The following is a 16,676-nucleotide window of genomic DNA, read 5'->3' as shown; positions in this document are numbered from 1 at the left end:
TGGTTGTCTGAGTCTTCAGCTGTGGCTAGCTTGTAACCCCCATCTTCTCCCTCTCCCTTCTGTGTGTCAGGTCACATCTCCTCAACGTCGTGTCTGAGAGACTCAAAATCCTTGCCTGGAGTGATTTTTCCCAAACTACTGTACAAAGAGAGGAATTGGGTAGACAGCAAAGCTGTGGAGGAAGAAATAAATGTGATGTTAGGGAGAGAGTAAAGAAGTCCCCTGAGGATGGAACAGCATGCGAGAGGTCAGCCCGGTCCTGGGGCGCAGAACATTAGCTAATGCTTTTGTCCAGACTTGAGTAGAGGTGGACTTCAGACGTGTTGTCCCATGTGTGATTAAATGGAAATTACATAACGCTTTCTAAACCTTCACTATTTGCGAGAGCTGCAGACATGAGGATTTCCTGACAAATTCAAGTTATTCGGGTTTCAAACCATCTCTCACCTATTACGTGTTTCTAACAGGTCCCTGAGATAACCTCAGGAATGGAACAAACACTTCCTTACGTATATGCTTCTTATAGGGAGGCAAATAAAATAGTCTGCTTAAAACAGGTAATATTTACTTGACATTTCATGATGCCAATAACAAGACTTCCAGAAAGCTTCTAGAAGGAATAGGTCATTTTTTAATGCACACAGTTCTGCACCCACTGTGGAATAAATCAATAGTTGACCTTGTTGTAGCAGATAAAGAAGAGGTAATAGCTGACCTGAAATCCCACGGTTGCCTAGGTACCAGTGATTGTTATTTGTCTGTATTTACTTTATGCAAACAGAATATGGCATCAGGTAGTAATGTAAGGAGCTTTAGAAGAGTCTGTTTCTTCGAGTTTAAACAACTGGCAGGATAACTGCCCAGGAAGGTACCTTTAAAAGGAAAATGTTCATGGAAGCTATAAAGTATTCAACGAAATCACACTGATGGCCAAGAAGGCATGATTCCACAGTCACTGAAACTGTGTTAATAAAACACAAAGCATTCTGCACATTAGGCAGGGAGGATGAAGAGGAGGAGGAAGTAAATGGCAGTGAATACAATTGCAAACTTAAACAAAGAAGCAGGTGAGAAAGGAAATGTGCTAATCATGGAGATATCGGTGATGTCGGTTCAGAGAAGGCGTCAATTTTTTACATGCAAAGAGAAAAGATCTAGGTGTAGGTCCAATATAAAATTGGGCAATAGTTGTGTGTTTCTGGGGGGAAAAAAACCACACAAAACAAAACACAAAAACCCCCCAAAACAAAGAAGAAACCCCAGCTTGCTGTGTTTATGATGTAACAGGAGGTATTTGTACCATATCTGGTTTTGTATATAATTTATAACAAAGGAGGATGAGACAGTGCTCACTAATATTTAAAAACCAGCAGATCTAGATAAGGTATGTCCAAAGATAATAGCCAAAGCATGGAGCTCTTATTCATTAATGTTAAGTTTTAGCCAGTTCTTGTAAGCTAGGGGAGTTGCAGAAGGCTGGAATGCTGTCCACCAGGATTCACTATTGAAAAAATGAAAGGTATGACCCAATGAGCTACAAACTGATTATCCATATGTTGAGCCAAGATAAAAATAATTTTGGAATGTTTTAAAAAACATTAGAATCTGAAGAAATGGATTAGTATCTATTCAGTGTGACTTTGTATAAGGTAATATACATCTTTTCAGACAAATACTGTCTTGTCTACTTTGACAAGATTGTACAAAACAATACTGATACAGTTGAACATTGCTCAACCAATTGAATTCATCCAAGCGACCAATTTTGATTTTTAAGAAAAAGAATACTTAAATAAACACAACACACATTAGAGGGATTAAAAACCTCTTTAACAATAGATAATAAAAAATAGTAGTTATTGGGGAGACATCAGTGATCAAGAATGTTTCTAGTGTCAGTTTACCTAGGGATCTGTTTCAGTCGCAGTCCTGTTCAGTATCTGTTATCAACCCCATGGAGACAGTACTATTAAAACCTTGCCAGGAAGGTTTGCAGTTAAAAAAAACTATTTGAGGAGGAGGAAGGAGGAAAGATAAGGTTACTGTTAGAGAATGACTTGAAATGCCTGGTTAACTGACAATAAACTCAGCAAAAATGTGTTTGATGCAGCTCAGTGCAGAGTACTGAATATGTGGGAACCAGGCTGTGCTTGTAGGATGGAAAGCTTTCTTTGGAAAACACTGATTTGGGAGAGTACTAGTGATCGTTGAAGATAGTTGCTTCAACAATGTAAAGGGGGGTATCAGGTTGAAGGAGGGATGTGATCTTGCTCATGTTCAATGTTGAAAAGACTGCAACTGCATAATTTTGTTCAGTTCTGAGATCAGTTTAGGACCAAAAAGTAATGTAGGGCTTGGAAGATGAGTGGCTTTTTAACTGTGTAAGGTGTTGGGTACATGATTTACTCAGCTTATTAAAGAGAGGTTGGGAGATGACAAGTCTGTTGTGTACAGGTGCTTATGCATTGATGATACCTGCTAATAGGGCTTTTAAGTCTTGTTTACAGTCATAATAAGATTTTCCAATTGGAAGCTAAGATTTAACACAATTAACCTTGAAATAGGAGAAAAATTCTTAGTCATTTAGGCTAATTTAAACCATGGAACAAGTTACCAGGGAGTGGAAGAGTTGCCATTAGTTTTTAAAAACAAGTTTGCAACTCTCTTCAAAAATCTTATTATCCAGTTTCTGAGGGACATTCTTTGGCTAGTGTGTATAAGGACTCCGACATGATGGTAGTCTCCTTAACTGCTGGTAGGCTGTCCCCTTCCTTATTGGACTATGTATGCGGAAGAAAAGCTCGTGTTTCCCTCAACATGTTTCCAGTCCTTTCAGCTTTGTGCTATGATAGTGTCTGTGCTTGTACCTCATGGCTGATAGCTTCAGTCCTTCCCTCTTTAGGCTTCAAGAAGCAGTTTTCCTCCCAGTATAAAACTGGCTGGGATACTCTGGTCAGTTCTGGACTTCAGAGTCTCCTGGGGAAGATGGAGGCTGGGTTGGACTGCCTGCAAGAGGAAAATCCATCTGTTCTCAAGCTGAATCATGAACTGCCTCCACAAAAACAAGCCAAGTGGATCGTTTTGGTAGTTCATACGGGCATCTGTACACTAAATCCTTCTTATTTGTTGTGAGAGCAACAGTATGAGGAGTCAGAATTGACGTTTCTCAGAATTTACCGTGGTGAAATGCTCTTTGCTCAAGAATCTTCAACTATTTTTAAAAAAGGAGATAGTGTAAGATAAAAATAAGGACTATGTTGATGACAATTGCAGATGAAGGTGGGATAGCACAGTACAGGGTGTGACTTCTCTCAGGCTCTGGCTTCAGATGGAGACATTGCCTTTTTTAAAACATGCTCACTCCATGGCTAGTACTTGTAGGCTGTTAGCTGCTTCTGGTGGGGAACATCATCAGCCCAGTTGATAAAGGGTTTTTGTGCGTTACCAGCTAGAGCAGTAATAATGTATAGCTGTTTTGTATAAAGGTGACCATTCTGTCACATTTAATAACTTTAGTAATTAAGTTATTAATAACTTCATTTATTAAAGGTGACAGAATGGTAGCTACTTGTTTTTTAACATTGGATTTTAAGGCAGGGAATGTTGTTATCATTTTCCTTCTCTAAGCATAATTCATAGCTCTACTGTGAGTTTCTTTATGGTGTATGTTTGTGGTAGACCACTGCTTTGTATGACCCAAGCAACACAGATCTGGGAGCTCAGATATTTTTGGAAGCTCTTGTAGCCTTCAGATCTCAGCCTCTGGTGAAACATTTTGGCACTTTGCACTTACTAAAATATCTCAGTGCGTATAATTTCTCACCCAGCTTCATTCTGGTCTCAAGAGTGTAAAACACCTCCATGAGCCTAGAGTTTGAGGCTAAAGCAATAACAAGCTAGACTACAGCTCTTTCCCACCAAGAATTTGGTAAAATTTTAAGTCTGTATTTGCCAGTAAATAAATTTAAATACACAAGTAATTCATGATACACAAGCATTGTCAATGGCAGAAAACTACTCATTAGCCGTTAAGGTAAATAAATAATATGATAGACCAAGAAACTCTGACCTATAGGTGTTGATGCAGTGAGGCTTGAAGTACAGCAACAGGAAAGTTGCTGAAGGGGACTCTGCTTTCTCAGTGGATTGGACATCTGAAGGAGAAAATCCTGTCTTCTGGATATCAGGATGTATTTTAGTTTTTTCGTCTCCGAATAGCACTGGCCACCAATCACACATAACAAGTCCTACGTGCCAGTATTGGAGAACAAACATTCTGACACAAGGTGGCTGGCCTCTTTGTGATGATTCTTGTTTCCAAGCTCTTCCTGCGATGAGAGCGCGCTCCAGCCCTGTCACAGGGCAGGACTTTGTTCCTGCTGATGTTGGTTAGAGTTAGAAGGCGCTGCTGTTTATACTGATGTGTTTCACCAGGGCGATTTCTGGAATCACCTTTTGCAAAGGACTTAAGTGCTCGGTGCTGCTTGAGCATCCCGCTTTGTCTGCATGGCTATGCTGGGGACCGTGGTACTTCTGCGCAGGGGTGCTTGTGCCACTGCAGCTATCAGCAGCTATTGTACTGTCTGTCTTGCTCTGCAAAAGCTATGTGCTGACACCACAGGACATAGAAACTTCTATAGTGACCGTCTGGTGGAGACAGTGATGACTGGATCATACATTTATCTTAGATTTGTTTAGGTTTTCATATGAGTTACTAGAAGAGTCTGCAGTGAGACTGGGTTGAATGTCATTTAGGAAACAGTGCTGTGCAGTAGCTGGATTTACTTGCATAAAAGGCCTGGGTAAAATTACATGGAGTTGTCTTTTATAACCCGGTTTTATATGGATTCAGTCTACGTGTCTGAGTCCTCTCAAGTTGAGTTTTGAATGTATGCTACTTTTGTGGGCATGGGTCCAAGTACCTTTTCTGTGGCAGCAGTACCAGGTTACAGTGCAGTCACACCTCTGGGGATGGCACAAGGCAGGAACAAGGAGCTGGAAGTGTAGACCTGGAAGCTGGCCTGGTGCTGAGATCTCTGGAACGGTACCCTGCAGTACTGTTCACCCCCATGTCACTGTTTTGTGTGAAAATCTTTTTTATTTGTGAGTCAGAGGATAACAAATGACTGAGAAACTATGTTCCTTGTCACTTTGCTGGGATGGCTGTGGTCTGTAAATCCTATTAGAAATCTGTGCTCTTTGTGTGGCTTCCTTTTAAAGTCTGGTTTCTTAGAAAACATCTGTGTTTTGCTGGGCAACAGGTCAACCATAATAAGGGCTTGTTGGTGCTTGTTTACTGTCTGTTCAGTTGGTAAACTATGGTAGTGCTTTGGTTTATAAATCCTTGATGCTTCCATCTTCCTGTCAGCAAAGCATACTGGTGTAGCTTGGCTGAACAGGGTTGACTGTAGCAGGGTTGGCCCCACTATTTTGAAGAGATGTGACCCAGCTTTAGGTGAGGAAGTTCATGTACTGATAGCAGCGTAGCTCTGGCAGACCCCATGCTGCCATAACTAAGCACTGACTAATACACGCTACAATGGAGCCAGCTGTTCTCAGCTGAAAGTATATCCCATGGAGCTGGGAGCTAGGGTAAGGACACTCTCTGCAGCATGGACCTATCCTGCATATGAAATGCTCTTGCTCACGCACCTCAAGCCTGAGGACCTGAAATGGTTTCCTGCACAGGAGGTTGGTTTCCTGGCTATTTTGAATTTCTGCCATCTTTGAGAATGGGCTTTTTGGCACCTTCGAGGTTTGGATAGTTCACTGCACTCATCTCTCAGTGAATTTTGTAGGGCCAGTGCAAAGCTGCTTGGGCATACAGAGTTCTCTTGTAGGGATGTGAGGTTGTTGCATGGTGTCTCACGTTACCTTTTGTTGTTCCGTGATTTCTAGAGAATTTGCCTTGTACTCCCTGTTGTTTGCATCTTTAGGGTTAACTTATCTGTCTGGCACGTTTTGGAGCTGATTTTGAAAGCTCTAGACAAGGAGAGGAGGCAGGGCCAGCTGGAACAGAGCATACAGGAGGGGCCCTACCAAACTGTCAGTGCCTTGGAAGGCAAAAGCTCTCTGGTGCCAGATCTCTTAAATTTATTATATGTAATGTAGTTATGGCCTCTGCTGGAAAAATCTGCTGCCTTCATGTCATCTGGGTGGAAAGAAACACACAGCATGCATATACCTTTTCTTGCACAATGCCCTTGCATCTATGATAAGGTACATCATGTTCAAGCAAGAAAATTGGGTTCTGGTCATAGCTGATGTCTGTTAATATCTTTATGCCTCTTAAAACTGTTATTTCCAACAGCTCCTGCTACCATTGTAGACGAGATGATTCTCATTTACCTGCTTTACAGAAAAATAACTAAAAGCTGGTACAAGGTCACTCCAGGGAACGGAGCATTAAGATAAAACAAGATGCTATAGCCTCTATGCCATGGCACGGTTGGAACTGTGTGTGTATATCTATCCATCATATGGCGTGTGCACGAGCAGTTCATGGAGGAGGCTTCTTGCACAAGCTGACATACGCTGGGGGATGCTCGCTTCTTGGTCACATAAGTAAGCTTTTTAAGTCATGGTGGGGAGCATTTGAGATGTGTAGTCTTGCAGTGCCTTCTTCAGAGGCTGTGAACTCTGCTGAGGATTTTTTCCCCCCTGGCTGCTGTGCAGGGTTGTAAGTAGAAGTTCTTGGTAATCATTGAGTGAACAAATCAGGTCTGTGAGCATAGTGATTCATGTCTTCAAGGTTAGAGATTAGAGGGTTAGGCCTCATGGATGACCTAAGCATGGGTCTTGTTTTATTTGGCCAGACCCTCTGTCTGCTGGAAAATACAAACACGCCTGTATACATGATTTTAAAAAATTACTATGGGGGCATTTGGTGTTGACCCTTGTATTTAGACGGCCTAGCATTTTCCATACAAAAATTGTGACCTTTCACTAAGGAGCTCTTAAAACTTCCATTGTTTGCAGTAGGCTGTTGACATTTGGTAGGGGAAGCACCATCAGAGAACAAAGTGCCTTTTTATGTTCCACTAAATTAGATTCAGCTTTGAAGGAGATATAAACTGTTAAAATGAACTAGTTCTTTTTTTCTGCTTTCATTCTTCAGGAAAATTCTGGCACTCTACCAAAAAAAAAAAGTGCCTCCAGTGCTGGACCTGCTGTAACCATTGCAGCAGTGAGGACAAGAGCCATGGTGTTAGGAGCTGTCAGAGCAGCTGTGGCAATGGCTGCAGCAGAGTCTTGAAGAGCCCAGTGCACATCCTCCTGCCTCGCAGCCGTGCTGCTTTCTTCCAGGGAATTTCATGGGGCAGGAAACCCCTCATCAGCAAACCTCAGTTCAGCAGTTAGCCCCTGTTGTCTCTGCTCCTTCTCTCCCAAGTGGGTCCTTACCTCCTGCCTCTTCAAACACCCACAACTCCTAGGTAGAAAAGAGACTGGGGCAGTTTGCAAGGGTGGATGTAGCCCATTGCAGTAGACATCAAGCCTGTGCTCGCTGCAACCGCAGGATTTGGTGATCTTAATTCTGTCATCTAGGAAGCGACGTACCTCCATCATCTACAGGGCAGGGAAGGCAGCCCTGCCACGTCTCACGGAGCTAGGTCAGACCACTTGCATTCAGCGTTACTGCCAGCTTTTTGTCAGCCACAAGAAATTAAACACGCAAGACAGGATTTCCTGTTGGTGTGGAAACCCTGCGCAGTGAGCTTAGCCGAACGGGGCTGGCAGTAATACCTGAGGATCCAGGCCCAGCTGGGTGTGGAGAAAGGGGAAGATGGCATGGCATAATTGTACACTAGAAGCTGCACAGTTTGTTCTCTTTCAAGATGATTCTAATGAGGTAGAAAATAGTGCTTTTTGATGGCTTTGAAGATTCTGAAAATAATTTTGGCATTTGCATTTATTGAGAGCCTGGCTGTTTCAGTGTGTGTGGCAAGGCTAGGCAGCTGAGCTGATCTGGCAGGGACAGAGCCTGCTTTTGGGCAGGGTGTGCTGCTTTCCCACTCCCTTTTGCTTCTCAGAGCCCTAATGCTCACCTGACCCTTTGAGCCACTTCAGTAAATCGTCAATACCTTTGTATTTATTCCTTTTGTTGGGCTAGCTTTTTGCAAGATTGGTGAGCTATCTCAGTTTATCTACAGGTGAGAATGAAAACTGGGGCCAGCTTTAGGAAGCTGGTAAGACCAGACAAGGAAGGACAAGGGAGCAGGGACAGCCCTTCAGCAGCCGCAAGCTGTTAAATTGGTTCAGCCCCTGTCGTGTAACAACACTGAAATAGTCTACCAAGAAAGCAATCATGACTGATTTCTTTCATGGCAGTGCCCAAGCCATATGCAACAAAGACAACAAAAAGCAATCAACGGCTAATCTCCTTTATAGACAAGCCCACAGCAAGTGTGGGATAGAAATAGAAAATGTATTTTAGCTGTGATTGGCACAGCAGTGGTCAAAAGAGGATCCAGCATGGATCTAGCCTAAACTGTTGAGATGTTGAGGTTTCAAGGAAGATGCATGTTTACATTAGCATTATTCAAACTTCATGTAACGTGGGATGTTGTGAATTCAATTGTTCTCGGGATGAATAGAAGATCAAGTATTGTCCTTAAACAATAGAACAGTAAAAACAACATCTGTGAACCAATATTTGTAAAAGAATACAACTATCTCCTTTTTAAGAACGGAGAATGGAAGCAGACAGAAACTATAGCTAAAATTGTTGGAATCATTTTGTTTGCTTAAAGGCAGTTGTGGAATACTTGTTCAAGGGACTTAATAGCTTTTTATTGCTTTACATATTCAGAGCTTCTCCTCAGTCATCATGGCTCACTGTTGTAAATGTTCCATGTTTGCAAATCTGGCCGCAAGTCTTTCAGGCAGGGCATCCACAAAACAAGTGTTATACCCATTTGACTTCGAATGGAAATGTTAATTAAAAAAAAAAGGCAAGTACTACATTAAGAGCACCGTGGCAAAGTGGAGAGTGTCCCAGTGCCCGGAGGCTGTGTTCATCATCTTCCCAAACTGTGAAACTATCCTTTCTTCTCTTTTTGACCCTTCCTTCATTTGCTACCAACTTTAAATCTTCTGCAAGCAGTGAGATCAAAACCATGTTGACAGAAGCTTTTGTAAACAATGGGGTAAGAAAAATGCTCAGATACAGCATCTGTCTGAGCGCAATATGCATCTCTAGAATGAAGACTGCTCTGTATATATGCTCCTGAAAATGAGATCTTAGACCTGTCTTTCTGGAGAGCAGACCTCCGGTTTGGAAATACAACATTGACACTTCTAGAGGGCAGAGTATTGCGGGGCGCTGTTGAAGTGGTGATGCTTTTACCTATAGGTTACTGGTTTGAATCTGGCCAGTTCAATAAAAATATTTTAATATGTTCCAAGGTGAAGGATGTGATCCATATATGGTTCCACAGAGTGTGGCAAATCTCCTTTCTAGCTTGTAGCTCTCGTTTCCCATTTTTGCTCTGTGCTAAGTAGGGAGCTCTTTGGAACCAGTTGTTGAAACAGTGCAGAGTAGTGGGGCCCTGCTCTCCTTGGGGTCTCCAGGCTGAGGCAAAGGTCAGAATTGTATCATACATGATAAACTTGCGTGGGTTATCGACAGCCTGCTGTATGTCACAGGTTGAAGTTGAATGATATTTTTCTGAAAAACAAACTGTTGGGGGTTGGCCATTTTCATGGTTTCTGAATCTGCCAGCGATTCTTTTGAAGGCTTGGAGTTTTGGAAAGTAAAAAGGGGGAGGAAAGTCTTATGTGACTGTCCCCTTCAGAGAAACATCATCACTGTTAAGTTTCTCTTTGTGATAGCCACTTCAGGAGGAAGATGAAATGCTGAATTACATTTGAGAAATGTTGTTAGATGTCTGAGATGAAATCATGTAACCATGTCTTAGATGAAATAGTAGAATGAGGGAAGAAAGAATTGTTTAGATTAAAAGGGGGAAAAGAAAAGCCACCTCAAATCTCTAAAACTCTTTGGGAGATTGTTTTTCTTCCTTTAGACTTTTGTGAGAAAACCTGGGGTCTGTGACCAAGAGGATCCGTATGTCCTAACCTGAGAGAACTGGGTCACGTCACTGGGATTTTATGCCTTTGCCTGTATGCTAGAAATGGAAATATCTCACCTCCCTTCTTGCACTAAGCCAGCTCCTAAAAGGTAGGAAAAATGGATTGCCAAAAATAAATCTTTTTTTCCCCTTGTCTCTCTGCAGCAATTTGGCAAAATCCTTGATGTAGAGATAATCTTTAATGAGCGTGGCTCCAAGGTAAGTCCTGTTTCTGTACCTGCTTCTCTTGTTTTGATTCCAGAGTAAAAGGCAGTTCATTGCCTAGAGAATATACTCTGTAGAGATCAGCAGGAATTAGTGTGATGGGGGAAGGGAAAAGCTATTTTGGGGGCTGTCTTCTGTCCCTCTGACTCCAGACTCTGAGCATGGTCATTTCTGGGCAGCATGTACAAATGCTCCTAGACACTCCTGCCTCTAATGTGGGATCAGGTTCCCCAGCGTTTTGAACACACAGGGAGTCAGTCACTCGAGCTTTCATACCAGCCCATTTGCATTGCACTAGCAATGGGTGCCCTGTGGGGAAGGCAGAATTAGGTAAAACAGCTTTGTGTGATGGGGGACTGTAAGAACAAAGCCTAACCCACCCACCCCCCCAACCACATTTTTGTTGCATTAAAATACTTCTATAGAAAAACCGTCATATCTCATATGTGAAAGGATTTTATTTACTCTATTTTGCGGACTTACTTGGCACTTCTGAGATACTGACCTTTCATGTTTGAGATATTTGATGCTTAATATAAGCATCCTCATTCCTCTTGCCCTGCCCCGTGTGGACCTCTCCCCGCTGAATTTGCATTCACACACCTATTTTCATCGTACAGATATATTAAGAGGGAGGTTTTGTTGAGGGTTAATGGTAACTTATTTCTCTGGAGATGAGATTTCAAATGTTGCTCAGGTCAGCTGCAGAGAGATTCAGTGATCTTTGTCCTAATTGGCAATTGGTTCTCATCACATAACCAGTATCACCACAATGACAAATTGATGTGATTCTCTCTCTGCCCAGGAGGTTCAGCACTGGAATAGCAGGGAGTTTTGCAGGTCAGGAGCGAGGTGCATTGCCAAAGCTCTATGGGGGAAGCTTGCACAGTGCATGTCTATACTCTGCTTGACTTAATCAATGCTAAGATTCCCATTTTCAATTAAAACAAAATTTCCCTCCTCCCCCCACACACGTGTGCACACATGTGTGCATGCACACAAGAGATTTTGAAGTTGCAATTCAGCTAAGCAGTTTTGGTTTAGAGTCTATGCCTTTCGCTTGGATTTGAGGTTCACAGTCTTAAGGTGGCCTCTTTGCTTCAACATATATTCCAGGGTATGTTCATGTTCAGAGCCCTCTGCAAATTTCCACCCATGTTGCCCAAGATGCATTCTGAAATTCTTCAGTCTCTGTATTAGCTGGAAACCAGAAAGCAGTTGATCTGTATACGAAAGAAATGAGTATTAGCCCTTTCCCCATCCTTTGTGCTTAATACCATGGTTTTTTTGGTTGGGGTGTTTTGTTTTTTTTTTAGTAAGACAGTCCTGAACAAGTAAATGTCTATATGGCTTAGTTAGAGTTTTATTTCCCTTTGTGGATAAAAATCTATATGCTTTACCAAAACAATCAGCTATGCTGAGTTTATAAATAGTTATTCTGCTCTCTGCTGTTCTTCTGATACTTATAAGCCAGAGCTATCTGTGAATTAGTCTTGATTTTAGTCATTTCTGTTTGGCTTTGGGAATAGCCTCTGGCCTCTATCAAATCCCTACTTGTTTGGATGTAATTGCAAAAGAAAGAAAAAAAACAAAACAAAACTGGCCTGGCAAAGTGGTGAGCCCTATCCTTCGTTCCCCACTGCCTGTGCTTTCCAGAACAGTGTTTTTCTCTCCACACATGAACTTTACTCTCTCTCTTCCATCCATACAGCCCTGTATTAAACGCCAACGGCTGCCCTTTCCCTTCTAGGCAACACTAATGTTGGAGGCTTTCTGTGAAGATTTATGACTATGAAAAGTATCTTTTTGTGCACTTGTTAAAGCCCAAGGCTTCTGGTTTTCAGTTAAAACAAAAATTATTGCTGAAGAGTTCCTTGACAAATTTTATCCTGAACACTTAATAAATGTATGAAAAAAGAAAGTGATCCAAAGAGATGTTCTTCCAGTCCTTGACCATGCAGTTTTCTACTGCTTTTTTGTCATCTTACAGCAAAAAGCAGTTGCAAAACTGAGAGCCTGTATGAGGGATCGGGCAGAATCTGAACAGAATGAGAAAACACCCAAAGAGTAATTTTGTGGTATCTTTGCATCCTTCTCTACCCAAAATAATTCCTGTTTTAAAAAGAATGCAAGATTATTCCTGCTTAGCATGAAAATGGGAGGCCCCAGTGTTTGAGTGGGGTGTAGCTGCACGAAGCACCTGGTATTCACATAATAATGGAAAAACAACAGTTTGGTGATCTGATGGTGAAGCAAAGGAAATGGATCTTTCTGGAGGCCACTCACTCACTCTTGGGTTCTTCCTCCACCTTAAGGAAAAAAAAAAAATCTGAATGCATTTTCCTGCCCTGTGGTTTCCATTCTAATCTAATGATATGAAACCTCTCTCTCTTCTTCTCCTCTTCCTCTCTCTTGGGAATCCGAAAGCAGATGCTCCTGCTGCCTGCCTTGTGCTGTGTTCTCAATGCTCCCTTCCCTTCCCTGGGTTCCTAAGGGTTGTAGTTTTGTGTATATGTTTTGTAAATATTTAAAAGGTACAGTGGTAAACCCCAAAGTGCCCTGGGTTCGTCCCCGCCCAGTGTACGGTGGGGTTGAGCAGCGCTTTGTCCCTGCCAAGCTGTGGCAGGAGATCTCTGCTGGGATCGCTCTAGTGCTGGTTGGTAGGAGGGACTGGAGGAAGCGTGTGGGTTGCATTCTTCCTTTTGAATCCACCTGAGATGACCAGGCAGTTTTCTTCGACAGCCTGGGGGAACTAATCAAACTGGCTGCATCTTCAGGATCTCTGTATATTTAGGAAGTTTGGTGACCAAAGAGAGAGCAGCATGTGTCCTTCGCAGCCACCTCGCACCTCAGGTTCTTGCATTCGGCTTAGGAAATGTTATTTGTTGACTTTCTGTATCATAGCAGAGTAGGAGGCAGTTAATAATTAGTTTTGCTGATTCTCCTCTCAAAGCAATGTGAATTCTTGTTTCCTAACTCGATTTCTGCCCAGATTCAATCTGTTTAGTAGGATTATATGGGCCCTGGTAAACTTCATACTGATGCTGCTTTGCTACATATGAGAAACAAGATACAAACTTTAAACATCCCTTGAATTTAATTTTTATTCTTGCTTAATAGAATGACATCAGTCTTCCCTTGATGTGTTCGGGGTATTTTGCTTGCTTCCAGGAAACTAGCTGTTTGTTTCATTTGTCCTGTTTACCATTACATTTCTAGTTCTGACCTGTATAAGTGCCTTTAAATAGCATTCTGCTCATGGTTGCAGTTTATCATGCACTTCACTGAACCGTGAATAAAACACCTCCAGAGGAAGTCAAGAGAGAAAGGATTCCTGCTCCTTTTGTTAGTGGAGATGCATATTTTGGCACTGTTGTGCTGAACCAAACAAGTGGACATATTTGCAGAATTAATGCAGTCTGCCTGTGTAACGAGTACCCTGTGGCATTCATAAAGCTGCAGGGGAAGGGAATCCAAGCTCTTTGCTCATCAGCTGCATACCGTGTGGCATTCCAAGATGTGCCCTCGATGACATTCAGAGACCAAGAGTGCATAAGCACACAGCAAAATCTTGGCTGAGAGGGAGTTTTTGGTTTGTTTTGTTGTTTGTTTTGGGGTTTTTTGTTTTGGGTTTTTTTTAGATTTTTAAATGGTAAGTGTTCATATTAGTGCAGATTGCAAGCGCGTGGTTTCAGGATAGTATAAGTTTATGTCCCTCACTGCCTTCCATTTGGGAGACCCAGATCTCCAAGTTCTTGTATAGGACTGAAGTGTCTAGAAGCGCTTCATATTTAATTAAAAAATTGGTTGTATAGTAGCTTACATCTTGTCTTCAAAAAGAAATTGCATCTATTGGTGAGTGGAGTTCTGTAAGTAAACCTGTGCTAACTAAAAAGTGAGGAAACACTTAGGGTTTTTTTTATATTTGCAGTTAACTGTAGGTTAAGATAAGAATATGAATTTAGGTTTTGATAACTGCCTAAAAGACTGTATGTTTGCAGGTGCATTTATTTCTTCTTTGAATGGATTAGGCCCTTTGAGCTGAGCCACTCTTGTTCTGGACTTAGTTTCCGCTCAGTGAAATAGATACAACCCCTTGTTAAATAAAATAAATTAGAGGTCTTGTTTTCATTTTAATTCTATTTTTGTAATTTTTGCTCAGACAAAAAATTGAGCCAGAAATACAGTTGAGCCAGAAATACAGATAGTATTATTAACACAAAGAGGTTTAATAACAAATTAAGTACCAGAGACCAGCGTCGCTTTCTCAGGTCATCAAATCCCTTTATAATGCCAGTGGCATGAAGGAGGCATGACCTGTGTCCCTTTATCCTAGTTGAGTGAAGTACAGTTTTATGCCTTCAACTCAGCGATACTAAACTAATGAGTTAAATTAGTCCATACACTGAACTGATTTATTTAAGGCTGAAGTTGATGGCTTGATAGTATAAGCTGATTTACTGCTCCTGTGGGAGCGCCTTCCCAGTAGTGTTTGTTTCACTGTGTAGGGAGTTGAATCCAGGGTGCTAAATTAGCAAAAAAACCTGATGCAACAGGGAGAGAGAGAGGAATGAGCTTGTCCTCTGCCAGTTTAGCTAGTTGAACTGACAGACCACACAGTAAGATCCACGATCGATCGAGGGGAGGAGGAGGAGCACACAACCAGGGACAACGCGGGGCCGTGAAGCCCCTGACCCGAGCTGGCTGGAGCTGCTCTGAAGCCCCAAGCTCTCGCTGAGCAGCAGTGCTGGCCAGGCTCCCGCCATTCACTCCCAGCCTCTGCCTCCTCCTCGGTTTTGCAGGAGGGAATGGCAGTGGAGCAACACAACAAGCTGGACTGGGGAAATGATCCAGCTTAAAAATAGCCCTGCAGGTTTTTTTTGAAGATACATTTATGTTTTTTTAGCCAGATTAATTCTTGCACCTGGTTCACCAGATTGCACAGGTACACAGACAGGTGCTTTTTGCGTATGTGCCTTAATGCACACAAAGTGCGGCACGGGGGCAGGGAGGAGCTGGAAGAGCTGCTGAAATGGTGGCAGCTTGGTTTACGCCAGTTCCCTCACCAATTTAGTGTGTGCGTTTGTGTGTGTAACTTCAATAATGTGTTTCTGAATTTCATGCTGTTTCTGTCAGTGCATTCAGTCCTGCTCATCTCAGGTGGATTATAGCTGAAACCCTCCTACTCTCTCCAAATGCCTTGGATACAGGTTGCCTAAACTGCTGTCTCCTTGGCCATTTTTTCAGGCTCCTAAAAGTTTGTTTATTATGGAAATAAGGGTGGGGGGGGAGAAAAAACTTGGTTAAAAACAAGCACAGCAGCAGATGATGGCAAGGCCGGTTGCTGGCTGCATGCTCCAGTGGTACAAGGCAAAGACGCTGCTGCTGAGGTGACTGGTCTAAACTCCGTGACAAATGAAGGGTTAACAATGCATGGATTTCAAAGGGCTCTGTTTAGTTTCCTTTGGTTTTATTTTCTTTTTTTTTGTTTTACTTTTTTTTGGTTTTGTTTAATTTCTGTGTTCTGGCCACACCCAGGAGAACCGTCTGCTTTTGATTTCTCCCTTTACGGTTACATGGTAAATTTTCTTTCTCATTCTTCAGAGATGGAAACGTTCAAATACTATATATATACATTTATTATTTTTTTTCACTGCTCATCATGTTGCTTGTTATTTATTGCAGAGTCTGAGGCCAGACTAAAAGGGTGGCAGTTACTCGGTCTCTTCAGGCCCTTTGAATAAACCTTTGGGTAAAAAGGGGTTAGTCTGGCACTGCAAATTACTCACCAGTCCTAAAAATGTTTGCTGGGGTTATTTAGTGTTCGCCGGGTACACTGCAGCTTAAACTTATTTTCTGCTTGGGAGAAGTCCCTGGCAGTTGCTGGTGGAAAGGAATTGTTGAAAACTTCAGCCTTGTTATCAAAACAGCCTTATTAAACCCAAGCTATTTGTATAATCTAAATTTTAGAAACCTTAAGTCTTTTTTTTAACCCAGGATTGTATCTTCCCTTCCTCTGGCTCCATACCTACTACTATGGAGCAAACCAGTACCTGCTATAAAGCTAAGCTAGTAAATACTGAACATCTGCCACCTCTTTTTTTTTTTTTCCTTTTTTTCCTTTTTTTTTTTTTAAGGGCAAGACAACCTTGGGAGGGAAAACTGAGAATTGTTTGTTTTATATGTATTTAGGTACAAATTAATCCCTATTCTTTACAGGTCATCTGTGAGAAGGAATTAAAATTATATGTGTGTGCTTTTTTTCTCTCCCACATCAAAAATATGTATATGTAATTGCTAGTTTTTAAACTTAGAAATAACAAAAATGTCAAGCGTGGCTCACCTATTTTTCCTGATGAAAATTTTAATGTCTAAGAGATG

General features: G+C 41.9%; 1 protein-coding gene across 8 annotated transcripts in view; it reads left to right on the top strand.

The window, feature by feature from the left end:
- RBFOX2 (RNA binding protein, fox-1 homolog 2) overlaps positions 1-16,676 on the top strand; it is a 115,685-nt gene that overhangs the window by 68,486 nt on the left and 30,523 nt on the right. For all 8 annotated transcript variants that reach the window (XR_002086338.1, XM_009289929.2, XM_009289928.2 and 5 more), the window contains exon 4: positions 10,236-10,289. Coding sequence is in view for 7 of the 8 variants with exons in the window: in XM_009289929.2 (XP_009288204.1) it covers positions 10,236-10,289 (54 nt within the window). In the remaining variant the exon portion in view is untranslated. The remainder of the gene's footprint in view (positions 1-10,235; positions 10,290-16,676) is intronic.

Source organism: Aptenodytes forsteri, unplaced genomic scaffold (assembly GCF_000699145.1).
Source record: "Aptenodytes forsteri isolate BGI_AS27 unplaced genomic scaffold, ASM69914v1 Scaffold284, whole genome shotgun sequence".
In the NCBI taxonomy this organism is placed as follows: domain Eukaryota; kingdom Metazoa; phylum Chordata; class Aves; order Sphenisciformes; family Spheniscidae; genus Aptenodytes; species Aptenodytes forsteri.
This window is presented reverse-complemented; position numbering and strand designations above follow the sequence as displayed.